The sequence below is a fragment of the Lagopus leucura genome, unplaced genomic scaffold (genome assembly GCF_019238085.1).
Source record: "Lagopus leucura isolate 7727_CA_CO unplaced genomic scaffold, USGS_WTPT01 Super-Scaffold_100001, whole genome shotgun sequence".
Taxonomy (NCBI): domain Eukaryota; kingdom Metazoa; phylum Chordata; class Aves; order Galliformes; family Phasianidae; genus Lagopus; species Lagopus leucura.
The window spans coordinates 42,885,277-42,912,303 of record NW_024962262.1 but is presented as its reverse complement, the minus strand read 5'-3'; the positions used below and the strand labels follow the sequence as shown (position 1 = coordinate 42,912,303).

The 27,027-nt window shown below is 40.0% G+C and overlaps 1 protein-coding gene across 4 annotated transcripts; it reads left to right on the top strand.

The window, feature by feature from the left end:
• The first annotated feature begins 31 nt into the window (after positions 1-31).
• DCUN1D2 (defective in cullin neddylation 1 domain containing 2) lies at positions 32-23,442 on the top strand. 4 transcript variants are annotated; one of them, XM_042867673.1, is made up of 8 exons: positions 32-117; positions 2,167-2,383; positions 4,507-4,675; positions 5,338-5,468; positions 16,270-16,352; positions 19,114-19,210; positions 20,473-20,600; positions 22,717-23,442. In XM_042867673.1, the coding sequence occupies exons 1-7, from the start codon at positions 115-117 to the stop codon at positions 20,550-20,552; spliced, it is 780 nt and encodes a 259-aa protein (XP_042723607.1). In that variant the 5' UTR covers positions 32-114; the 3' UTR covers positions 20,553-20,600; positions 22,717-23,442. The 4 variants fall into 4 exon arrangements, with proteins under 4 accessions (XP_042723607.1, XP_042723606.1, XP_042723605.1 ...); XM_042867672.1 differs by lacking the exon at positions 22,717-23,442 and adding an exon at positions 22,490-22,710; XM_042867671.1 differs by lacking the exon at positions 22,717-23,442 and having other exon boundaries at positions 20,473-21,035.
• The last annotated feature ends 3,585 nt before the right edge of the window (positions 23,443-27,027 follow it).

The window sequence follows — 27,027 nt, the reverse complement described above, 5'->3', positions numbered from 1 at the left end:
GATAGGCGGCGCCGGCCGGGCCGCTGCGCGCCTGCGCGGGAGGTGCTGGTGGTAGCGGCAGTGGCGGCGGCGGCGGCGCCGGGCGGTGAAGTTGGTTAAAGCGCCGGTGGTAAAATGGTAGGTGGCAGGCGTGAGGGAAGCGGGCGGCGGACAGCGGCGGGCGCGGCGCGCTCCGCTCCCCTCCTGGCTCCTCGCGCCCTGCGGATGTTTCTCCGCCCCTTTCCCCGTGCCCGTCCGGGCTGCCGGGTGCTGCGCCATGCCCGGGCGACCCGAGGACGGGGCGGCGGGGGGCGAGCAGCAATCAGGAACGGCCGCTGCGCGCGGGGGCGGCGGGAAGGTCACCCGGGGCGGGCGCTCGGGGCCGCAGCACGGCGCCGCGTACCTTTCCCTTTTTTGGGCTGCGCCGCCCGACGCCGCAGAGTCCCTCCGCCGCGTCCCCGGGGCCGGGCCGCCTGGGGCTGCGGGAACTGCGGTGCTGCCCCACGGCCTCCGCCGCTGCGTTCCGCGATGGGGCTGCTCTTCGGGGGCGCGACCTCCAGAAACGCCCCCCCGGCCTCGTAGAGAACGCGTGAGCCCTCCGTCTCACGCCGTCGGGAACTCCCAGGGCAGCGAGAGCAGCGAGCGGGCGGCCGCGTGTTCTCCTCGAGTGACCCCGCTGCGTGCGCTTCGGCCCCTTGTCGCGGGGCTCTGTCGGCATTGCCCTCGCGGCACCTGGTGTGCACGAGGAGGGGTTCGGTCCGGGGGTACCTTAACCATTAGCGAGAGCTGAAAGCTTGCTGAAGGAGCCGATAGTAGCCGAGCAAAAGGCTGTTGAGATTTTCTTCTCTAAACACGTTGTAGTTATTTTCCCTAGTAGGGTTGTTGTTTTTTTTTTTTTTTTTTTTTTACTTTCCCGAAAAGCTGCTTTCCATCTTTCTGCTTATATAAAATTGAGAAGTGTTAAGAAGGACTGAAGCTCGTACCTTGTTCACGTGACACATTTCTTGTGTTGGGTCCACCTGCAGTGGAGATGTCCCGTCCATGTGTGTAGGAGAGATAAGAAGGGTGCTGAGAGCTGCCCCAGCCTCTGGTACTGTGCTCTTCCTCTGATACTTATGGGGCTGGGACATTGATCTTTCTATTTTATCCCCTCATGCAGTATTCTGCTGTATCTGCCTCAGCAGCAGAACAACTGCAGACAGCTTTCTCAGGTTACTTCCTTGTTGCACCTGACTGTGTGCAGTTTAACAGAATGAGGAAGTGCTGGAACACAGGGATTTAAGTTACCTTCTCCACCTTCCATGTTGACCCGTAGTACTAGCAGACTTTCTCCCCATAAAATCCCTGCTCCTACCTCTTGGGTTCTCCAGAAACGTAGGGATGTGGTGTAGATATGGCTGCTGCCATGAGCTAAGAGAAACTCCTTATGGGCTCCTGTGTACCACTATTAGTGGGCTGCTCTTTTGATTTATGTATTAATAGCATAAATACCTTTTTTTTTTTTTTTCTTTTTTTTCTTTTCAGAGTGCATTGAAGTTTTAGGTCATGTTTTTGAGAACTTTTTAGTTTCATTATAGCATTCAACGCGTCTCTAGCACATGCTTTATTTTCACTTGGCCTTCTGTCTTCTGTTGGCAGAAGTTATGTAAAAATGGGAGGAATACTTCTGTCTTCTCAAGTGATCATTTAAAAGAATGAAACTTTCCATTAGTGCTAGGAAAATGTCAGGAAAACCACTAGGCAGATCTCTGTTTTCTTCAGTTTACAAAGGACTTGTACAGAACCTGAGCTTCTGTGCATTGGGCCTCTGTGGTTCCTTGTGTTTATAAGCAATGGATGTATTTTCAGAAGATAGCCATATTGTTATATGATGAAACTTGTGTCTGCTCATGTTACAGAACAGAAAAACGCTCTTGCATATGTGAGCAGTAAAGCAGGAATACAAATTGATTACTGCCAGAATTTTTGCTGTTAAAAATGTATGTATAGATGCTGTCATTCGTATTTGCAGAAGAAAATGCTGTCTTTTTAACTGCAGGAGAGCAAGGCTTTTGTCTTCCTGTAATTCTGAAGTGAAGGTTCAGCAAGAAAACTAAAACCTTTTAAATATAGACATTAGTAGTAGAATGCTGAAACAAACTTCTGGATTAGCTTCATTGACTTTCCTGCTTCTTTTGCATCCCAAAGCATAAGCTTAAATCATCTCAGAAGGACAAGGTCCGCCAGTTTATGGCGTTTACTCAGGCTGGGGAAAGGACTGCTATATACTGCTTGATGCAGAATGAATGGAAGCTAGAAGTGGCAACAGACAACTACTTCCAGAATCCAGATTTGTACTACAAAGAATCCATGAAGAATTCAGTAGACAGGAAGAAATTAGAACAACTGTATAATCGATACAAAGGTAAGGCTTGTTTTTCTTTTCTTGTTGTGGGTTTTGTTGTTGTAATTATGTCATTTGGGTGGTATCACTCTGGCTCATCCCTCTGCCACTCTGAAGGAGCTCTAAGGAAAGACTGTGAACTTCTGCTATTCATTTTGTGTATGCAGCACTGAGATAAGAATGAGAAAAGTGTGATTTTTTTCCAGTAGGAATTTATTTTGAACTCTACAGGAGTGTGTGCCAAAGTTGTGTATTGAACACTAAGAGCATTTAAAACCTCCTGTGTGGAAATCTTGTCAGCTGCATATGTGGAAAGGGGAGTAGAGCTTATTATGGAACTTAGTTGATTTACTGCTGCTGGCTGCTATAGGATACGTGGATGATGTACTTTGTGCGGCAAAAGAACACACGTGATCCTGTACTAATATTTGGAGGAGTTTAGTTCAGATATACTAGTATTTCTTTGCTTTGAAATCAAAAAGCATTTCAGGTAACATTACAGCTAGAAATCTGTCTGAACAGTGAAATAAAAACCCTCAGAAAATTAGTCTTGAAGCTCCATCCTTGTTTTACTCTTTGCACTTGCCTCTTCCCGCAAAAATGATGCGTCTGTTTGGATCGGCTTGGTAGGAAAACAGGGAAGTGGGATAAAGGCAAAGTTGTTTCTTTGACAGTTTTTTTTTTTGTTTTTTTTTTTTAAACTTCATTTCTTGAAAAGAACAGAAAAAATAAAAGGAAGAGATAGTAGCATAAGAACATATGTGATCCAGGTAATGATGCTTTTGGGAATGTGGCCATCTGATATGAATGCATGCGTTGTTCTTTACGTTTTAGTGCAGAGCATGCAGGAAGCATCATTACAAGCTGCTGCTGATATCCATAAACTTTGTGTTCTAAAAATTAACAATTAATCAACTATGATTTTATGTACTTTTCCTAATTGTAGTGTAAGTTATGTTTTGTATACACTTTATCTTCTTATCATACTATTTCCACTCTTTCTACTATTGAAATCATACGTTCTACTTTGAGCATAGATGTTCTTCAATACTTCATTATAAGGTGATAATGGAGAGACAAAGAATCAGAGAAACTGTAGAGTTTGCTCTGTGTATGTGGAAAAAGTCTAACTAGTTAACCACTCTGTTCTGTGTCTTAGAGATATATATTTTACTGTTGTAATGTATCTGTATATACTTGTGTTTTGGTCTTTGAATATTGATCTTGGGGATTGTTTGATAAAAAATATACATGCCAGCTCACAAATGCCGTAAAGAATATAGAAATTTGGTCAAAAAACCTACAAATATTATTTATTAGCAGTATTCTAGCAATGGCAAACTGTCCCACTTGTGTCTGTGAAAGAAAGCTCAGCCAGTTATCTGTCTGGCTAGCAGCACACCTCTGCAATTCTAGCACAGATCACACTAAAATTATAGCCTTAAAACTTTCTAAAGATTGGAAAGAATACAATTAAGGGTTTGATTCCTTGATTTCAGCACACGTGCATTCTGCTTTCAGATCTTCAGTTACTCTCAAAATATGTAAGAATGGCATTTTACCTCTCTTAGAACTACATCAGGTTTAGCTTGAGGCCCTGTTATGCTGAAGCATTGTTTGAGCCATGGTGCGGTAACCTTCCTAACACATGAAAACCAAAAATGCTTCAGTCAACAGTTGTGGTGTGTTTTCATCTGTCGCTATGAGGAAAAATTCTGTGGGCTTACTGGGTAGGTTTTTGTTTGGCTGGTTAATAACTTTACAATGTGCTAACCAGTCAATACATTGCCTTGTGATGAATTTACCAGCTTTACTGTGTTGTAGATTCAGTCAGGCTTATTTCTTTCTGTTAATTCATATATTGCACAGAGCATGATGGAGAGAAGATATCTGTTTTGTTAATGTTACCTGGGGAATGTAGAAAATAATCACAAGCCAGTTCTTGGGGAAGCTAAGCAGAAAACTTAATTCACCTACTGTTATTCTTCAAGGTACTTAGAACTAGATTTCAAGTGAAGACATTTGTGAAGCTTAAGTAGAACCAAAAACTTGAATTTTGCAGCGTATCAGATGTGCTGATTATGACTATTGGTAGCTATTGTTCTGAATAATTATAGTGATCCTTTTTGTATTTTCAACTGCAGACCCACAAGATGAAAATAAAATTGGCATTGATGGAATACAACAGTTCTGTGACGATTTAAGCCTGGATCCTGCCAGTATCAGTGTTCTGGTCATAGCGTGGAAATTCAGGGCGGCTACTCAGTGTGAATTCAGTAAAAAGGAATTTGTAGATGGCATGACAGAGCTGGGGTAAGTATCCATGTCTGTGTAGTTCAGAATACAAGGCCTGAGCTCAGTTTCTCACTAGAACATTTGAAAAGCTGGTTGTAACTGTGCTGAGCTTAATAGCTGCTAAAGACCTGTAGTGTCCTGTCATCCTTACAGCGGCACATTACTGCACAACCTTAATGATGGGCTTGGGAAGGCAGAAGTAGAATGATTCTTATAGTACAGCAAGGAATAGAGGTCTTGTAGAATCATGGAATATCCCAAATTGGAAGGGACCTGTGAGGATCATTGAGTCCAACTCCTGACTCTGCATGAAACCACCCAAAAATCAGACCTGATTATATCATTGCCCAGATGCTCCTTGAACTTGGCAGCTTGGGTCTGTGACCACTGCCCTGGAGAGTCTGTTCCAGTGAGGTTTATATGGTCAGCTTTAAGAACAGAATAACATCTATTGTTGAATTCATAAACTCATGAAGAGACTGCAAAAGCAATCCTGCTTTGGTTGTGTGCTTATGAAGTATCATGTTCCATCTCAATTTGTTTAGTAAAGGTGTATAATTGTTCATATTTTTAAAAAGGCTTTCCAAAAAGACCTCCTCTTTTTAAGGTAACTGTTGTTTTGTTTTGAACTAATCCTTAAAATAACCAGCAGTAAAATAATATAAACTCTTTTGCAACAGGTGTGACTCCACAGAAAAACTAAAAGCTCTATTGCCACGACTGGAACAAGAACTGAAGGATCCAACAAAGTTCAAAGATTTTTATCAGTTTACTTTTAACTTTGCAAAAAATCCTGGACAAAAAGGTCTAGGTAAGTAGAAAAAGTGGGGAAAATATGTAGAGGCAGTGAACTGAATTCCTAATACATCCAGTAATGTAGTTGTGTCATCGGTGATTCTGTAGTAAACTTGTGGATCATTTTTCCTGAGTTGTCCTCTCTTCTGTTCTCTCAGTTAATCGCTTCTTTAATATTCACGTGGTACAAATAATTAAATAGAGATTTCTGTTAGTTTTGATGTTCTCTCCTCTTGTCAAAGCAGTTCTTAGACCTCTGACATAAAATTATGTTTAAAAAAAAAAAAAAGGAAAAACGAAAACTGAGCTAATGAACTTGCGTTTTCTGTTTTGTTCAGAATAAAGCTGAAAGAAAATCTCAGTATGAGCTTGAAAAGTGAGAGAAAACTCTGGGCAGAAGTTATTGTCCTTTTTAGAATTTTTAGCTTTAAGCCACAGCTTTTATGTGAAGTTTAAAAAAAAAAAAAAAATTATGGATTTGGTTCAAAGCTAGTGAATAGAAATAGGCGTGCAGTGTAACAAGTATTAGTTTAGTATTCTCTCTAAATTCTGAGATTTAGCCAGATCCGTGTCTTGTATTGCTGTAGTAAAATGGATATGTTATTTAAATTCAAATGTTTTATTTTCAAAAAATCAATATTTATAGCATCATTTCATCATCATTGTTCTGTTTGTGTAACGGTTAAGAGGAAGTTTCACTCAGAGGGTGGTGACACACTGGAACAGGTGGATAGTGATAGGACAAGGGGGAATGGTTTTAAATTGAAACAGGGGAGGTTTAGGTTAGATATTAGGAGGAAATTCTTCACACAAGGGCGGTGACACACTGGAACAGGTTGCCCAAGGAGGTTGTGGATGCCCCATCCCTGGAGGCATTCAAGGCCAGGCTGGATGTGGCTCTGGGCAGCCTGGTCTGGTGGCTGGTGACCCTGCACATAGCAGGGGGTTGAAACTAGATGATCATGGTGGTCCTTTTCAACCCAGGTTATTCTATGTTTCTATGAAGTGTTTGGTTTCTTTTTTGCCTAGCCACTTTTCTGTGTCTGTATCACTAGATAATGTACGTTAATGAGTAGTCTTTCTCAAAAATTGTTGGAAAGTAAGTGAAGTGGAGGAACAGAATGCTGATTTGGGCTTTCTCAAACAGTGGTGTCTGTTCCTCATCCTTTAATGAGAATTTCTTTGAATAACTTGGAATGCTTTTAGTCAGTTTCGAGTTTCCCTTTATCTTTTGCTGCAATTTTTTTTCTCATTACTCTTGTCATTTTTTCATGGGTCACATGCCACCATTTCAGACAGAAAGGAAATAGTTACACAGTGCTTCTGAGTAGCTGGTTGGAATTCAAGTTCATCAACTAGTTGTTTGTTTTCTTGCCTCTCTTCATGATGAAGTCTAGTTCTATCAGACTGCAGGAAAAAGTTATGGTGGAGGCTGGAGTTTCTGGAACACCTGAAGAAATATTACAAATAGTTTCCTGTTTTAATTGGCTCTATTCCAGCTTGAAAGTCGTACTTGGGAAATACGTCTAAAAAGCTTTTCACCTAAGTCTGTACAAAGAGAGGGGAGGGAAGGCAGCCCAACCCAGATTATGGAACTGAATGTACTGTTTATTTGACATGAGGAGGAAAAAGGAATCTACTTGTGTTCCACTACCTTTCTTTATTTGGTACAGAGGCCCTTTCATTTGTAAGTGTCTTCTCTGTTTGAAAGAAAGGTGCTTCTTAGCAATAAAACACCAAAATGTCGTCTTGCACTAAAAAAGTAAAGTTTTAGTGAGATAAACTATGCAGTGCAGAAAGAAAGTGTAAAATATGCTGTAGAAAAAGTTGATTGGAACTGTTACTGGTGTCAGGTTTGAGGAATTATAATAATTCTAACAATACTTACAATGTCTTAATTTCAAGTGATGCCTAATTCACAGTAACTTGGGGATGGTTTTGGTTAAGCTCTGTTTTGCTAAGGTGACTCTAGATATTAAATCTAAAAGCTATTTCTCTTATTTCTGTGGAGATGCAATTTTCTGTTCAGTGTAAACTTGGACTGCCATAGGTTGAGTAGAAAAAGGATGCGGGCATGCATGTTGTCTAATATGCATTTTTGGGTTCTTCAGGTCACTGATAGCTTAGACAAACAAAAATTGGTTTGGACACCAACACCACATTGGTTTGGAATTGCACTTTTCTCAAGAAATGCTGTTGAATTCAGTGGAGCAGAGAAGTGGACGAAAACAAAATAGACTGGTGTTTACTTGGTACTTCTTTCTCCTCTAACTATTCTGAGAGTGATTATTCTCTTTCAGCACAAAGTATTTCATCAAGTTCAGTCATTTGCCCTTCAAAAGCATTTCTATGTGCTGAGAGCTCTAGTATTTTCAGTTGCTTCTAATATAGGATTAGGTACTTTTTTATTGCATAGTGTATATTCTGTACACTTTGTATTTTCTGTTTGTTCATCTTTACTTGTTCTCTCCACAACTATATGGAAGCATGTGGTATTTGAGTCCCTATGACTGCAGGGGGTATTGTTGAGGAGATGCAGGAACATATCTCATTGACAGACTAAGCCCACTTCTTTCTTATTCCAGGGTGGAGCTGGTAGAAACCTCTATCTAGATCCTTTTAAAGTGCAGATCTCTTCTTCCTTTCCACGTGCAGACTGGATGACATACAGTGCTGTGTAAACATAGATGCTCCTAAGCTGTTGTCCTAGCCGCTTTCCTTAATCTTTTTTCTGATGATGTACTTCAGTGATAGTGTTTGCCTATCCATTTCCATACCTTCACATTTGAATTAGACTTGAAGACTGTAAGCTCAGTAAGCTTACAGAAAGAATAAAGGTGAATAGAATTAATAAAATGGAAATAACAAAAGGAATTTTCTGCCTTTCAATTGGGAAATATTTTAATGTGATTTTTTTCTGAGGCTTGAAGTATCTATTGCTTCCTCTTACTACACAGGGAACTAAAACCATGAAGTCTGGTAGCTGTTGCACTCATTGCTTAGGGCAGTGACCTGCAGGTGGAAATAACTTCTTCATTCTCAGGTATACATATGACCTGTGAATACTCCTATTTGACAACTAGTGTCAGTGACAAACTGATGCTCTAGTAGTGAATCAAGTTCTTTGCTTGATTTTTTTTTTTTTTTTTTTAATGTTTTTGATTACTGTAAAAAAAAAAAAAAAAAAAAAAAAAGCATCTGTTGTTCACTGTGTTCAATGGTATGCAAGCAAGACATCCTGCCCTCTTCAGTTTCAGTAATTATCTGCAGAGTCTGGGGTCTAATTGGCGTTGATCCTGTGGCTGAAAAAGTTGGGCAGCCACTGCCTTTTCTTAATATACTCTTAAATTTCTGACAGCAGGTCTTGTACATACATGGCAGTGTTTATTTATGGTTAGATTTTTTTCTGTTTTTTTTTTTTTTTTTTCCTGTAAATTAAATCTATGTTCCTGAGTTCTGAAGCTCAGTACTTACACATCTACCATAAATACGTATACAAGCATTTTCCTACAGTTAGTAAAAACTTCTTACGTATCTGGCATATGTATGTCATACCTTACTCTCTAGACTGAGTTAAAAACAAATATGCTGGTAATCAAAGTAAACAAATAAATCTTCCAAATGACCTATTATTTCCTTTGCAGTCCAATTGATCTAACTTTCTCATCTTGTAGGTAAGAAAAAAGTTAGCATTCCCTGTGCCTTCAATATTTTGCTCCTTGTTTTACAACTCAGTATTGTTTTTTTTTACATTCTAACACTGACAATATCTGCATTCTGTGGTCTATTATTTTTCTTGTTTTCTGCAAAACTGCAATACACTCTCTTGATCCCTGTCTTCAATTTTTGCAGTTGATTATTCCTACTAGCTGTATTGCTTTGCACTTCTCCTTAATGAAGCGCTCCCTGTTTAAAGTATTTTGGGGTGTTTTGGGTTTGCTTGTTTTTTTTCTTTCATTTTGTGCAGATAACTTTGAATTGTAATCCTGTGCTTTACCGTGCTATGCTTTATCTAGCTTTTGTGTAAGTGGTAGATTTAATTAAGATTTCCTTTGTTGTATCATCTGAATTATGTGTTGGACGCTGTTAGATACAGGATTGACTCCTATGTATGAGTCATGTTTTCCTAGTTCGGAAAAGAACAATTGAGAATCAATACTTCAGTGTGGTCTTCTAGAAGCACCTTTGACTTCTGTGGAGTCTGAAGTATGACAGGTAGCAGTTTGAATTTGTTTCGGTGTACTGTGATGAATTTTGCCACGTCCAACTTCGCTTTCAAAACTGAAGTTCTAGAAGTTCTTCTGGGGATTACTGTCAGTCTCCAGAGAAACTTTACCTGGAGTGTACCTCTGGGGGAGAAAGAAAACAAACCAAAGTGTTCATATGTCACAAAAACATTTCTTTTCTAGGAGACAGCATCTTTTATTTATTGACATTATTTGTAAGGAAGGGAGTAGAAAGGAACGGAAGGACTTTTTGGTGATGGAGTACTAAAAAAAAAAAAAACCAAAAAATGAAGAATTTTAGTGGTACCTGACATCGTTTTCTTTCATGGTGCAGTGAGTTTCACTGCAGGAAAGCAGTCCTGGCTTTTTTTTGGCAGTTTTGTGTTGGTTTTATTTCTTTTTTAGAACCACCTGTCTTCTACTGCTTCTTTAATTTTTTTTTATTCTATAGTTTCCCTCAGAGCAAGATATTCTGCCTTTACATTATTAGTTGGGAGGAATCCTTTCTAGTAAATTCAGCTGCATTGATTCCATCTTGCCCTAAAGTAGGCACAGAGTTCAGTGTTCATTCTGAGAGGTAGGACTGCCTTTTATATTAGTCTCTTTCTTTTCCACGGTTTGGTGATACCAGGGAATCTTTATATCTGCAGCACTTCTGTCTCTGTAGTCTCATCCAACTTGAATTCCATTTATTTTTATTAGCTTAATAATGTTAAGTAGTATGCTTCTGTCTGAACACAGGCTCTTTAAAGAATAAAAGTAGTACCAGTCCCCATAGGTGATAGCTCATGTAAGTAGTGAGATGCAGGAAGCAAAAGCGTATTACCAGGATTTCCTTTAAAACAAAAGCTGTGTTCTGATTGCAGTGCTTAGGATCCAACTGTCGAGTCTCTTTCAAATACGTCTGAATAGATTTGATTATTGTCTAAGAAAAAGATGGCTGTTCATGAGTGTTAAATCTATTGCCCTCTGAGTGGTGGACAGAATTTGGGAAAAGAGAAGTTCCACAGAGCAGTGACATCTCAGTGGCTGCGTATTAAACCAGCAGACACAATATTTGGATATGTTAAGGTTCATCTGAGGGCTTAGTATTTTTTAGGTAATGTGAGAGGTACGGTTTATTAAGGTCCAGTTTTCAAGGAGACTTTGACAAAGAATTACTATGGATAACTGCTTCTGCCTGTTTAGTCTGCCTTCTCATAGTCTTGCTACTGTATTTACTATAATAACTCTTAAGCTTTGCCAAACGTACTTGGAGATCTTTATCTCACTTTTCACTCCAAGTTTTAGCTTTTTCAACTACAGTCAGTGAAATTTTGCATCCTAGCTCTTGTCTGATTAAAGAATAAGATTATAGACCTTCGGTCATGCTGTGTAGAGAGCAGTCAAGATTTCCAAGGCCACTGTTCAAGCGCAAAACAAGGCCTTAGCTCCATCTTTCCTTGTTTTGTTTTTGAACCTGGTACTTACTGTGAGTCTCTTAATGGATCTCCCTTTTGAACCTCAACAAGATTTGTTCAAGACATTCCTCATGCTCAGGACTTTAACTACAGTTTGTTTCAGCACAGTGGAGGCACTTAACCCATTCCTTCACAGTCTTCAGCTTTCAACGTGGAAACAAAAAGATTTGGTCCTTCGTCACTCCTTTGTGGTCCCTTCACCTACTTACTGGCTCAAAAGGTTGTGCTTCCTTCTCTCTGCCAGTTTCCTGGGATCAAGCAAGACATGATACATGAAGAGGGCATTCAGACTTGAATCAAATGTTACCTCAAGACCAGAAGAATGACTATCTTTGCATCCGGTATGTGGACTTCAAGGAGGTTGCATCTTCTGTGAGCAGATGAGTATAATGTGCTCTTTTTAATTGAAGCAGCGTCATCTTTAGCTTTCATCATAGCATTATCTCAAGTTTGAGAGTCTTTAGAGAAGCTTAGACGTTAGACGAGGATATCGTTTTCTTTCTTGCTAGTTATCAACATTTCCTTCACTTTCTATGAAGAATTAGATTGATCCATTTGTAGAGTGCTTGTAAGAGTGAGAGATGAAGAAACTGAGGGAATTCAACAAATTAATTTCATGTTTATTTTGGAAGGGGTCTGCGAATACTGTGTTTTAGGTGTTTGAATAGCCTTGGTCTGTCTGTATGGTCTTTGTTCTATTTTTGTTTGTTTTTCATTCTGACAGCACCTGCTATTTAAGAGAAATTTAGTATAGGACATGGTGCTCTGATGAAAAAGGCTTATAGTGGCACCAAAGATGAGGTATAACTTCCAGTTCTAGTAATGCCTTGTTGATTCTTTTACTCAGATTTGGCTCTTAATTAGGATATGTATATCCAGACAACTTTAAGTCATCAGTTATTGATTGTTTGAACTGCACATGGAGAGATTCGGAAAGACAGAAGGCTGGTAAGACTGGCTATAATCAGATTTATTATCCTGCACTCAAACTGACGTTTAGATAGTTATCTTCTTCTAAGCCTGGCTCACATTTAGAAGCAGTTTATCTGCTTTTGTACAATTGATGCTCGAGATGAGCACGAAAGGTTCCTCATGGAATCAGTCTGCTTCAGCATGGCTGATACTGAGATAGAGTTAATAAGCAGTCAGACCCTCTGATTTCTGCAGAGATCTTCTGAAGTCCACATACTGTGATTCACCTCCCCGTCCACCAGAGACTTAATTCTGATGCTGTGCATTGTGTCCTCAAGTACAGCACTGGGGAGCTCCTGGCTAATGGTTTTGCCAGAGATAAATGGCTGCAACTCAGCTGGATCTTAAGTTAAGCCAATTCCAGTGTTCACTTCATACTCCTCTGCTTCTCCCCTCCTCTTTTTCTTCTCTATGAGAGTGCTCCTAATTGTAGATAAGGGTTATTTTGCTCTAAACATTTGACAATTTGCTGAGGGGTTTCCAGGTTGAATCCTAATGGTGTTTTCTTCCTATTCTATGTAGATTTTATTTGTAAAAGAAAAATGCTGTGATTAGGAAATAAACTATTTTTGTGTCCACATCCTCAGTAATTTGGAGGCCCAAGAAGACAAAATCATTCAGAGGTGGGAATCAAGGAATCAAGTAACTCACTGAATCTTGCAAATATTCATCTGATGGTTTTTTGGTGAGGATAGTATGATAGTTTAGTTCTTTAGATTCACACTTGTTTCCACCATTTCTACATGTGCACCAGTTGGCTTGGGGTTTTTGTTTTTTGTTTTTGTTTTACACAGTGCCCAGGAATTTTATTGGAAGAAAATAATTATTTCTGCAGTGTAGGTTTTGTTTTAGCTTTATAGATATGATTTTTTTTTGTTGTTTTTTTTCCTGTGACCGTAGTAAGGAAACATGAGGAAAGAGATCAAAGATGTTAACCCAATGATCTTTTAGGGCAAATTACATGACTACAAGGAAAACATCTGAAGTTCAGTCTCTCATAAAGGTTTAATATAATATTTATCATAGGCAGTTGAATGATGAAATAGATTTGTCTTGCATTTGTCCAGATTACAGTACCTAACATAGCATAAAAAATTAGAGCTTCTTGGATGCTCTTGTTTTCAGAGTTGTAGAATAAGATTTGGTTGAAGCAGTGAGGAGAGAAAATCTCAAGTGAAGGAACTCTTCGCTCTGAAATTTTCATTTCATTCTCCTTGGTTTTTTTTTTCTCGTTTATTTGTTCTTTAATCCTTATTAACTTATCTAATAAAAGCAGCTCTTTCCTCCCACAACCTTTGTTACATTCTTAGCTAATTTTCTCTTTTGCATCTGAAAGTGGGTAACACTACCAGATACTTGCTGTTACAAAAAGTCCTGCCCATGCAGTTAGTTGAGTACTCTTTGAATACTGAGCATGGGGCTCTTTACAGGCTGCTCATAGTCTTTCACAAAGATGAATAGAGTAACCTAGAAAAGCTTTATAACATTGATAAGAAGATAATGATTTGTTTCCAATCTCTCATACATGGTAGATTATACTATCATAATGCACAGAAAATAGTGTGCCAATTACAGATTTTATGGGCAACCGTGCCTAATATTGAAGATTCTTATAAATCTTTTTTTTTATACTGGCCTCCAAATTAGCTATTTTGTTTTCTGCCTATTTTTTCCTCTCATGTCAGTAATTTAAATGAATTGGTTATTGTATTCTGACAGCTTCAAACGTAACTGCATAAACAGCTCTGTTGGTAGTGCTGTCTGAGAGAGCTGGAAAGCTCCATTTGGCAGAGGGATGACAAGTGAGTGCTGCAGTCCCAGAGTGCTGTTTTGGCACAGCAGGTCTAAATGAACTTAATTTCATGTCCCTCATAAATCCTGCTCTCCAGTCATTTCCTTGCAATCTGATGATTTATCTGTTTTCTTGCTTCCTTGATTACTCGTGTGCACAGTGACTTCATTCCCCATATCTGAAATCAGAGCAAAAGAATAAAGAACTTCGTCTAATTTTATTTTTTTTTAATTTAGAAATGTAATCATGAACATTTTTGTGAACAGAATAGGCATTTGGTCAAATCTTGAAAGTAGATACAGTCTGTCCAACTAGTAATGTTCTTTCTCCTTCTCCTCAAGTTGTGCTAGTTTGGTATCTCTGGTCCTTGCTTAGATCTTAGTTTCCGTAGGTTCATGCAGCTGTCTTTTCATTTCCAATTCTAAAACTCATACACTGTTTTTTGTACAAAACCAGCATAATTACAATTTTTTTTTTTTTGTCTTTTATAATTGTTGCTTTCATAACTGTGCAGCACTGAGATACATATTCTTAAGACTGCATAAGAAATTCCCATCTTGCAAAAGCATCTTTCTGTGGGATGCAGAATTCATGGCATGAGGCCAGAGAGGCTGTGGGGTCTTTTCCCTGGGGATCTCAGCACTGCCTGTCCACAGCCCTGGGCACCCTGCTCTGGGTGCCCTGCTGGAGCTGGGGTGGGCCTGAGGGACCCAGAGAACACTGCCAGCATCAACCAGCCTGTGGTTATGTGAAGGCTTTTTTCCCTTTCTTATTTGTTTCTGCTTTAATTTTATAGAGCTGTGCTCACTGTAGCAAATAAAGGAACTCCTCAGCATTAGAGTTTATTGATACTACTGTCAGCAGCCTGATGAGGAACTGAATCCCATAACAGAATCTGAAGGCCTGGTTTCTTCCAGCTGCTTTTAAAATTGGTGCCTAAACTAGCATCGTTGCCATTTGTTCTAATATCTCTTTAAGTTTTTTACAGGTGAGTGGTGAGGTGCTGGAACAGGCTGCCCAGAGAGGCTGTGGATGCCCCGTCCCTGGAGGTGTTCAAGTCCAGATTGGATGGGGCCCTGGGCAGCCTGGTCTAGTGTTAAATGGGGAGGTTGGTGGCCCTGCATGTGGCAGGGGGGTTGGAGATTCATGATCCTTGAGGTCCCTTTTAACCTGGGCCATTCTGTGATTCGCATCGGTTCATGGCCTCCTCTTTCCTTACTTTTTTTTTTTTTGGTATTACCTCTGACTAGCTTTGCTTCTTTGCCTGTACATTCTTCCATTTTTCAAGGAATATTTCATCAGAAGTATGTAAACTCTTGTGCTATGAAACTGTTTTTTCATCAAAGTACGTTTTGCTTGATGCTTGCCAGTGCTTACAAGATCAGCTTGGAAAAACATGCGCAGTTCCAAATACCGCACTCCCCTCTTAAAGGCAGGCCTGCCTTCCTTTACATCTGCTACTACCATAGTCTTTTTTGTTAAGTTTCATATTTGGTTTATACTTAACCTACACTAAAAGCACCAACTGAAAGCATTTTGTGGTTTGAGAAAGGATGTGCCTTTTGTGGTTGCACGACAGCGTGTGAATCCGTGACAGTGTTATCTGTGAGGCTGAGCAGAAGCAGTTAGGTATTGTTGCTGAGAATGAAACCAGCCTTCAAGAAATTCTTTTTCTACCCTTATCCTGCATCTAATATTGCTCCCCCTTTTCCACTTGAACATGTGGCAGTGCTGCAGCCTCCTGGTGGTATGCATAAACTGAGCCCTGCTGTTAGATTGTGGTGTAGAGTAGGATCTGCTTTATGGACTTAAGTTTTCAGCTTTGGTTCTAGGTGTTCTTCTGATAAATGATTCTGGAAGAAGAAAATGGTGTTGCTGTAAGGGCTGCTGTAGAATTATTATGCCCAGAGAAATAGTTTTTTCTACTCCCTCTTGTCTTTAAAATCCCATTCCAGCCATGTGTATCTAAAATGTGATAAACGTACAGTAATTGGCACCTGCAAACTTCAGTGTTTGGGTTGCTGTCAGTATGTGCCTCTTTTTTGCTTTGAGTCTGTGGACAGGTTTATTGATAACGGGTGTGTGTTGTTGCTGGAGATTAGTTGCATCTTTATCCTAGCACTGCTGGGCAATAATGGAAAGACTTCAATCTTTAGGACTGTAATGTTCAATATGCAATTTTTACCATGATCTCTCACTTTCTACCTTTCGGGTCAGTAAGCACCTTTTTCTTCTGTCAGCTCTAAAAATTTTAGAAGAATAATTCATTTATACCATAACATATTGGATGTGGCATTGTTTAATTGTAACAGAGTTATTGCTTACAATGTAATGTAACGTTTGATGGTTTTGCTTTCTGTCTTGCAGATCTAGAAATGGCAATTGCATACTGGAATTTAGTCTTGTCAGGAAGGTTTAAATTTCTAGATCTTTGGAATAAATTCTTGTTGGTAAGTACACAGTCTCTTCATCCTTGACTGTTGTAGTCTGCAGCAGTTTGGCTCATGTGGGTGGTACTGTGCTCACTATAAAGAGACAGACTTTCTAAATGCCTCCTTCTAAAGTTCCTCCTTTTTGTAAGCTGATATAAGAGAGTCTTAGACCAAGCCAAAATAAATCTTCATATAACTTTCCTGGAGAAGAAAGCAAAAAGATGTAGCAAAGCAATAGTGCATTCTACTGGCTTAATCTTGTGTCCTCCTACTTACAATAACTTCTGCATGAAATGAGGCCATAATTGCAGATCGAACTGATGTTGTCTTTATTCTCAAGACAGCTGTGATTGCTGTTAGCCACATATTTGTGCCATGCTCTGCCTTTAGTGGTATTAATGCATAAACTGTTTTGTGGTTGGTTGGTTGGTTTTTGTTTTTTTTAAAGTCAATTCTGTTATGACTGACTTAACCTGAGAGGCAACTTTTTAGCAGAAGTTCTTTCTCAGAGTAATTATTTTGACTCACTTTGGATAATAGCTGTGAACTGATCTTGACAACTTTGAATTATCAGTGCAGTTCTGTGGGTAGTGGAGTAAAGATGTATAAATTAAACTTTAGAAATTACAAAATGTTCTTCATAAAGATGTGATCTATTCATCCATGTTCCATTTCTACGTACTTGCAAAAAATGTTTAATTTATTTGGACTTTTCAGTTTGATTTTTATCAGTAGTTCAGGACAATAAAAAGTTTCTTCTGTACTTTTTTCTATATTTTCCAAGTGTATACTTTTCATAATAATTGCTTAATTTATTTTTCTAACATTTTGGGGCAGTATATTTTCTTCATTGACTATATGTATCAATTCCATTGAGAGAATCTATGAAAATATTTTACATATTAACTGCCTTAATACACTTAGCACTTAAAACATGTAAATACAGATATATATATATATATATATATATATATATATATATATCTGAAAAAAGTTCTATTCAGTGTGATCAAGTCTGTTACAACAACAGTTCTACAGAGCTAGCAGTACTAATGTTCTGTTATAGACTGTCTTATTTTGCTACAAACATTTAACCTGAACCAAAACTTAAGAAGAAATGCATGGATGGGGGGGAGAAAAAAACAAACAAACAAACAAAAACTAAATAGCAGCAAGCTAAGGATTCTTTATGGTGTTATATTTTAGTTTGCTTGTTTGTTTTTAAGGAGCCTTTTCTAGGAGATGATGTTTGCTTGTCGTATCTTGACTGAAAAAAAATATTTGGTTTGCTGTTGTGTTGGGTGTCAACTTCATTTTGATCAAGTTCTGGGTTTTTAGAAATGCAGTTTGTTAGTGCTGCTGATTATTAGTGCATTAAAAAATACAGAAAAACCCATTCCACCGAGCCTGTTTTTACACGCAGTTACAATTTCCTGCTGCAAATCAGATCTAGGTTTCAGGAGTGAAATTGAATTTCCAGTTAATCACCCCTGCTGACTTCATTTCATCTGTTGATACTGCTGCATTACTTGATCCTACAGCTCACAATTGCTTAGATGTTGTGATTCTCCACAGTATCTTCCATACCATGTGTTTCTGCTGCTTTCCTTTAGAGTAATTGAGGCACTTCACTGACCATCCTTTGAGTTGTTTCTGTTTGCTAAGCTGGCAGAAAACACCATTCAGATAAAACTGCATTTTTCTTTCTCTGGGCTAATCAGGAGGTTTCTCATGGGGGTCAGAAAAGTGCCAGAGCTTGCTCAGATTGTTCTGCAGAATTGTGTGGCTGGTTGTGGTGTGGAACAGAAAGGATGGAAAGAGAAGGGAGTGTTGCTTATGGCCAGATCCTTGATCCAGTTGATCAAGTTGGGGCTGGCATGGGGAAGTGGAGCAAGGTGTTAAGGTTCTGAAGGGGATTGAGAGGAAGAAAGAAAGAGAATGCAGAGGCTGACTAAAAGCTGAGAGAACACTGACTAGAACGGAAGCTTGTCTGCATGCTGCTCAAACTGGCCACGCTGGAAACATACTAGAAATTAGACAAAGATGTGGTAATGGAGAATAGAACAAGTGGAGCAAATGCAGATGGGCACTACCGTGAAGGAACAGAATCATCATAGAATGGTTTGGATTGAAAGGGACCTTTTAAGATCACTTGGTTCCAACCCCTTGCTGTAGGCAGGAACATTACTCTCTAGACCAGGTTGTTCAAAGCCTCATCCAGCCTTGCCTTGAATGCTTCCAGGGCGGGAACATCCACAGCCTCACTGGCAGCCTGTCCCAGTGTTTCACCACCCTCACAGTAAAGAATTCCTTCCTAATACCTAATCTAAATCTACCCTCTTCCAGTTTAAAACCATTTCCTCTTCTCCTGTCGCTACCTGCCCTTATAAAAAGTCCCTCTCCAGCTTTCCCTGTAGGCCCCTTGAGGTACTGGAAGGCTACTTCACTAAAGGCTGAGATTATGGGTCCAGAAGGTAGCCTGGGAGTGAAAGGAGAAAGGCAGGTGCAAGTGCAACTGTAACTGTATTGAAAAGACAGACTAAGTAAAGGTAGGATGAAAGGGCTCAAGTTGAAGTGGTTGGGCAATGAGATCCATAACTGGAAGTGCAAAGTACATGCTTGCTTTCTTTTCCACCTTTCTTAGTAGCAGTTTATTTTGTAGTTTCAATTTATTAAAGTAAATAATTGTAAACCACCTGTTTTTGTGCATGTCAAAATAAAATACTTCTGTGGAATTTACAAATAGATTATATTGAACAGAAACCTTCTTCTTTTATAGGAACATCATAAAAGATCAATTCCAAAAGATACTTGGAATCTTCTGTTAGACTTTGGAAATATGATTGCAGATGATATGTCCAACTATGATGAAGAAGGTAAACAGTGTCTGAATATCATCAAAAATTTATACAACATTATTGAAATATTGCTTTAAATAAAAAACAGAATATAGAATCATAGAGTGGTTTGGGTTAGAAGGGACCTCAAGGATCATCAAGCTCCAGCCCCCCCTGCTACATGCAGGACCACCACCCTCCCCATTTAACACTAGACCAGGCTGCCCAGGGCCCCATCCAACCTGGCCTTGAACACCTCCAGGGATGGGGCATCCACAACCTCTCTGGGCAGCCTGTTCCAGCACCTCACCACTCTCTTGGTGAAGAACTTCCCTCTGACATCCAACCTAAATCTTCCCTCCCTCAACTTAAAACCATTTCCCTTTGTCATGCCCATTATGTCCTCTTTCAAAGAGTTGACTCCCCTCCTGTTTGTAGGCTCCCTTTATGTACTGAAAGGCTGCAATGAGGTCACCCCGCAGCCTTCTTTTCTCCAGGCTGAACAAGCCCAGCTCCCTCAGCCTGTCCTCTTAGGGGACATGCTCCAGTCCCCTGATCATCTTCATGGCTCTCCTCTGGACCCTCTCCAACAGCTCCCTGTCTTTCTTGTACTGGGGCTCCAAACCTGGACAAGTATTCCAGATGGGGCCTCACAAGAGCAGAGCAGAGACGCACAGTCACCTCCCTGTCCCTGCTGGCCACCCCTCTTCTGATGTAGCCCAGGATACCATTTGCCTTCCGAGCTGCAGGAGCACACTGCTGGCTCATGTTGGGCTTTTCATCCATCAGGAATCCCCAGTCCTTCTCTGCAGGGCTGCTCGCGAGGGCTGCTCCTTCCAGTTTGTATGGATGCCTAGGATTCCTCTGGCCCAAGTGCAAAACCTTGGACTTTGCTGTGTGAACCTCATCAGGTTCACCTGGGCCCACCTTTCAAGCCTGTTGAGGTCCCTCTGAATGGCATCCCTTCCTTCCACCATGTCAACTGTACCACTCAGCTTGGTGTCATCAGCAAACTTGCTGAGGGTGCACTTGATTCCATCATCAGTGCCGTTGATAAAGATGTTACCTGTTGCCAAAACATTAAAGATTAAAAACTTGCTATAATATGTTGATGAAAGGTATATCATGGTGTGACAATATCTTTACAGGTAATATCTGAAACTGTTATGGTACAAGTGTCACAGTATTGCAGTACAGAGATACTGCAAAACTGTATGTCTCTTTTTTTTTAATCTTTTTAGAGACTATGCCAACTTATTGCCAATAATAATTAATTTCTGAACTGCATGCCTTCTCCTTAGGAGCGTGGCCTGTTCTTATAGATGATTTTGTGGAATATGCACGACCGGTAGTCACAGGAGGAAAGCGTAAAACTTCCTAACCGCAGACTCATCAACGTGGACTAAATGCACAGTCTGAACTGCATTAGGTAATGAAGATTTGTTGGCTGATAGCTGTGCACATTGTTGCTGGTTTCAGTGGTCATGGTGAGATTCCAGAGACAAAATGGAAATTCTTCCTTTCTGCCTAACGAAAATGATGGTTGAGTTGTGGACGTTTCGTGAACAAGCTCAGAAGATGGTCCAGGCTGATTGCAGGCTATTGGCTTCAATTATTGTACTGGTTGTATCATATAGGATGTAGATTTTGCATGATTTTATACTTTGGAGAAGTTTAACTAGAGGCCATTTTATTATTGAAGTTTTGACAGCACAGCATGCCATTGAGTTCATGATCCAAAGTGAACACCAGCAGTCAAATAAACAGAACTGTATTATATTGTACCTATATTAAAGGCAGTATTTGTGGTATATAAATTAAATCCCTAAATAAAACTTATGCAGTATGTTGTGTTTTTATAGAAGTTAGCTCTGTGGATGTCTTAATAGAGAATTGTAAAAAAACATGCTGTTTTATATTTGTATTTATATTTGTAAGCCTTAGCTACAGAGATTGATCACATCCAGCCTTTTATCTTCCACTGAGGCTGACTTCTTCATCACTGTGTTCTTGAAGTGCTTGCACATGCATTGCTGAGAAGGAGCTGCTTCTCTATCCTGTGTTGTGACTTCAGCTTTTTGTTAACCATTTTAAAGTTGACTTTGTGCAACCAAAGATGCTTTTATAATTCACGTTTGATATCATTATTCAGTTAGTCTTTACGTATTTTTTTAATTTGAAATAATGGATTGGGAGAATATAACTTGTAGCCTGAAACATCATCAATTCTAGCAAGATTCAACAGCTTGGGAATGCAATTCCTGACACATCTCCTAGAATGTAAGCATGCATAAGCCTGGGCGCTTCAGTAGTTGGCTTTGACTTTGGAAGTAGTTAGAAGTAAAGAAACTTCACATTAATGATGATAGTCTCTGGATATTTTGTATATTCAGTAATGTTTATGTGAGGGGGGAAAAAAAAATAGCATCACTGATCTCAAGGCTAGTCGAATTGGATCTGAATGTGTTTTTCTCCCCTTTCAGTAGCTATCTATTATAAAGTGCATAAATGTCAATATCCTTCTTGCCAATGTCTTCCAATGCTTTAGCACAAGGCTTTTTACACAGGGCTCTTGTAAACACTACCTCATCAAAAAGAGGTGGCCAAAGTTTGTTAAAGCAAGGAGTTGCTAAAGAATATTTACAGGTATGATTAATACGTGTGCTGTAATCAGAGCTGCATAAATAGAAGAATTGGAGAAGATTTTGCATTAAGTTATATAACATATCTATTTGGATCACATCAGGTAACTTCAATATTGCATGATCTTATTATATAAAAACTTATAAAACTTAAAGTCTTCTTTTTAGAAAAAACCCTCTAAATATTAGTTTCACGTAAGCAGTCAGCTTTCGTGTATGGCAGTGAAGCCTACAAGAACAAATGTACATACAGAGAGTTTACCAACATTCTTCTGCTTGACAAAACTTCAGTTGTGCATGATCTTTAAAAAGCAGGGCTTACAAATTAACCAATTTTCTATGTGTAGGGAGATAGCAGGCAAGTCACAAACGCCCAACTAGTTGGTTAGTATTCATCTTCTCACCCAAAGCAGTTTCTAAATGTTGGATCTTGCATGACAGCCACTAGATGTCAGTGTCTCAGTCTTCAGGCGCTTACCTGTATTGTGCAGGAAATGAGCCTGTTAGTTAACACGTACTCTGACTTCCTGACTTTCTTCTTAGAAGGGGATTTGTGTACATAACTCCAGCATTCTATGCAAGTCAACAGAGATTTAAAAACAGTATGACGCTCTTTGTAATGCATTCGATTTTTCTACTTGGCTTACAACTAAAAATTTCTGTGTCTGTCCTGTAGGCTTGGGAGAATAAATGTTACATCCAGTGGCATCAACTGCTTCTATCCAGCCAATAGCAGTGGAGTGCTTTCAGTTCACTATGTCACTTAGGATGTACAGGTATAATAGAGCAGAAATTATTTAATCTATTGGTGTATTATGTAATCAAACAGTTTCATAGCACTAGAGCTTGTGAAACATGCTGAGAACTCCCTCAAATCAACCTGATGACTCTTTTACGTTTCAGGATAAGTGGAGCATAACAAATGCATGTGGCTTGAGGCTTTTTGACTTAATAATCCAAGGAGGAAGGTGCTCAGCACAGCGTTCTATTTCCATACGGACACTATTGTTTGCCACTCTTAAGCCTTGCAACAGAAGAGGACTGGGTAAAAGTGTAGCAGGATTTTTATTTTTCTTTTGCTCTTTCCAGTCTTTTACCCACTTGAAACCACCTGTGCACTTTACCTTCCTATAAATATGGAATAAATATGGATTGTTCAAGCTTGAACAATCATAAAAGTAAATGCAAATAAACTGCTTTCGGATAATGACTTCCTTTTGAATTCTAGTATTTGCTGCTGTTTACTCTTACACTTCACAGTACTCTCTGACTCAGTTTTTTTATATACTGGTAATGCATAGGCTGATCAATTTATAATTATAAATGGTACAGAAATCTTTAAGTTGTTCCCTGCATACCATATTAGTTCCTAGATAAGCTGTTTGTATTTGTTAAAGTTGTTGCCAAGTTGGTTGGTTTTACATCCTAGAGCGTTTGAAACTGAGCCATAGGATTTGTACTTGCCAATTCTAAATTTAAATGTAATTTATCATGTGTGTCATTCCAAGAAGAACACACCCGCAGGCATCCATTTGTGCAATGCACCTGGGAGCTTTGCTGCCAAACGAGCTGTACGTGTGTGAATTTTGTGGCAATGGAAAAAAAGGAATAAAGGGACTTGGAACATAAGGGATCGAAGTCGGTCATGTGGGATCTCTGTATGGTTTTGTCAGCTTTCTGCTTTGGAAGCCTTGCAAGGACCAGTGGGATTTTGGTTTGTTTCAGTTAGTTTGTTGGATTCCTGCATTTTTATTTCACTGGGAAGAAGAGGGCAAGGGTATAACTCGACTTAGCAGTTACAATGGAAACAAACGTCTGCCTGTTTTGTTCATCTGTGCCACCTTTAAGCTTTTAAGCAGCTTGCTGTGTTTAGCTGCAGTGCTGGATCCACTACGCCTACCCAATAGCGACTGTACTCTCCCATTTGCATCCTCAGTTTGTACTAACCACGAGATGTAACTGGGGGGGAAGTCTTGCTCAGTCTTAGGTTCTGAGCTCTGCAGGCCAATCTATGCAGAGACCTTCAGAGGTATGTATTCAACTGTCCTTAATTCTCTTCTGAAAGTTTGGAGCAAAATAGGTGTCCTCTCTGCTTTCCCCATGGCATGTCTGTCCAGCTTCTGAGATGCCACAAGTGTTCTCCTGTAACAGCAAAACTGCTGATGAGTCATGGCAAAAAATGGCAAACTTTTCCAACCTGTAGCTTCCCTCAGCTTCCACCAGCCCAGCACCTGGCTCATCTAGAGGCACAGCCCTTCTGAAAGGGAAAAAGGTCATGTTTTGAAATAACGAGACCTTGTTATTTTTTATTTTTGGGGGGAAGAAGTATTCACCAAAGCATGCTTTCTGACATTTGCATTGTAAAGAATGTAAAGAGTGTCCTGGGTAGAATAAGGTGAGATGGACACCTGTGATGCTCAGCTTTTTTATTGTAAGCCGTTGATAGAAAGATCTGCAGCCACCTCTACACTCACAAACACAAGATGCCAAATTCCAGATCAGTGGGTACAGTGTTCACTTCTTAATGAGAAAACACCTGAAGAAGCTTAAGAATATTCACATTATTATTAAGTGATCAGGATGCTTCGTCTTATTGGCTTGTGTAGCTGCTTGACATCCAGTGTTTTTTCTCTTGTGCCTCTTAGAAGCAATGAGATGCTCTGTGCTCTGCCATTTGTTGTTAGACAAACCCTATAGGCTTCATGTGATGTTGTAGGCTTTCTGTCAAGGCGGTAAAAAAGAATCAAGTCTATGCTGCAGCATTAAAGGAACATTTTTCTCTCAAGGCAGCAGTGTGAAGCAGCATAAAAATGATGCACCCCCAAGCAATTAAACAAGTAAAGGCTTTGCTTGTTTTTTTCCTGGGTCTCAGTGTCTTCTATAACTAGTACCATTCTTAAAGATGTGATCCCTATGCCAGAGTGAAACCCTTCCCTTTGGTAGTCACATTGCATCTCTGATACATCTGGCCAGGGTTAGTGAATAGGTTCAAGTCTAAGCAGGAGCTGGAGCAGAAACAGAACTGTTGAGAAGCCCTGTCTGGTATCAACTGTGCTTCTCTGGGGTACAGCTCTGTATCCTTGGAATAGGTGAAATTTGAATCCAGGGCATTTCCTACTGAGCGTACTGACTGGCAGACTCACAGGTCAGGCACCTACGGCGTAGTCTTCTTTTACTCAAAATGCAGAGGGGCTGTTGGTGGCAGCCATCTCGGCTCATGCTCTGTTGACTGGAAGTAGCACATTTAAAGGACATCACGTGCAGTTTACAGATTAAATGAAAGCTCAGTTCTTTGTTGTGTTTTCAATCTAGCCTTATTTCCATTAGCTAAGGGCTTTGTTCCTAATTTGGGATACGTTACGAGCAGTCGAGTGTGCATGCAGCAGTGTAAAGTCCATGGGAGGCAAAAGGGCACTAAAACTGCCAGCTACTTTTAAGAGGATGAGATAGATGGGAAACTAAGAATAGCTTTGCCTATTTCCAGAAAGGAACCTTTCATCTGATAAGGCCCCTCCTAGCCCTCTGCAGTGCCTCAGCAGCTGGTTTGCAAGTCTTTCCATGTGCTTTAAAATGACAATATTCTGTAGGAGTGCCAAAGGCGTGCCGCAGCAGGCTACAGGCACCTGTAACTGAGATGTCAGACTGGCAGCTGCTATGCCTCCAGTGGTTTTTTGGAAGATGTGTTCGCCTGAATTTTCCATTTGAGTGCTCCCTTTCAGACCACCATAGAATCATAGAATCAATCACTCAGGTTGGAAAAGACCTTAAAGATCATGGAGTCCAACCACAAGCTAACCATACCACCCTAACTCTAACAACCCTCTGCTAAATCATGTCCCTGAGCATCACATGCAAACGGTTGCCCGTGGCTGGCCATCTCTGGAGCTGACTGCCCAGCCATGTTGCACAGCTCATGGCCCTCAGCCCTGTGCAGTTCCTCTGGGACATAAGGCATAACTGCCCTTTGCTCTGTGCTTTTTCCGTTCAGAATTGTTCTTTCCTACCAAAGAAACACACTCGTAGTGTCCTTAAAGCTCAGCACTTCTGTTACCTGTGTCCTAATCTTTAAGACACAAGTTGCTGCTTCCTCTGGTTTTGCTTATTTCTTAGAATGTAGAGCGAGGATGGCAAAGTTTATTTTCCATCCAAGTGCTTGGAAGCTATGTTAAGGTTTCTTGTGTGAAGTACAGTAGTATTCGTACTCATGTCAAATATCCTGTCTGTGATTAACTGCTTATCATTCTGGCAGGTAGCAGGATGCATCCTCGGCACACTGCCCTTTTCCATCTGAGGAGCAATCAGGATTGCTTCTCATAAAAGATCAGAGGAAAACAAAACTCTCAGATATCCTCTATCAAAAATTGACTTTACTGCAGTAAAGCCAATTGCATTCAAGTCAACACTTTCTGCACGACTGCTTGTATTTCAATCTGTAAACTGCTAGTAATTTGTGATTCTGTAGGTCAGCATGAACCTTGGAACCACAATTTAGGTTGGTCTCTATAGACCCTTGAAGGAAGATGCTGAGCCTACGTAGTTGGATTTGTGGGCAGTATATGTTCAGAAGGCTGCAAAACTGCAGAGCCCTTTCTTATACTGCCTGGCAGCAGCACAGAAAAAAACTACAACAACAGAATGAAGTGCTTGATTTTCCAAGCATCAACTTTGGAAGGATGGCATTAAGAAAACTCAGTTCTTACAAAGTGTGATTTCTCCATATATGAACTTTCTGAGATTCGCAGGATGCCATTTAAATACATCTTTTAAAATAGTTTCCTTTACGAGTGCAAATGTGGGCTGCATGTAAGCTCTGCCTTAGGAAAAAGTCATTCTTCGCCAGGCAGCAGCACATGGGACTGAAGCTGGCATTTTGCTCAGTGCTTGTCCAGGGGCGCAGTGAATTAACTAAACACTCCTGGTGAAACAGCAAGAAAGTTGCTGACAAAATATAATAATTAGAAGTGTGCATGTTACTTCAGATGGGCTTTCTTGTCACATAAGCCATCATTCTTGTGATTGCTGATTAATGGGCACCTCTTTTATTGCAGGCTTTCAGCTTCTCCATCAGTCCCTGAAAGCGAGACTGACTGCAGCCTATCAGAAAAGTGCAGGAAAATGTATTAATTTGCAAGTTATTAAATAAATAAACACCCTTGTGAAGCCATCTGTTTTTCTGGGTGTAGAATTACTTGCACTGGGTAGGGCTCAGAATTT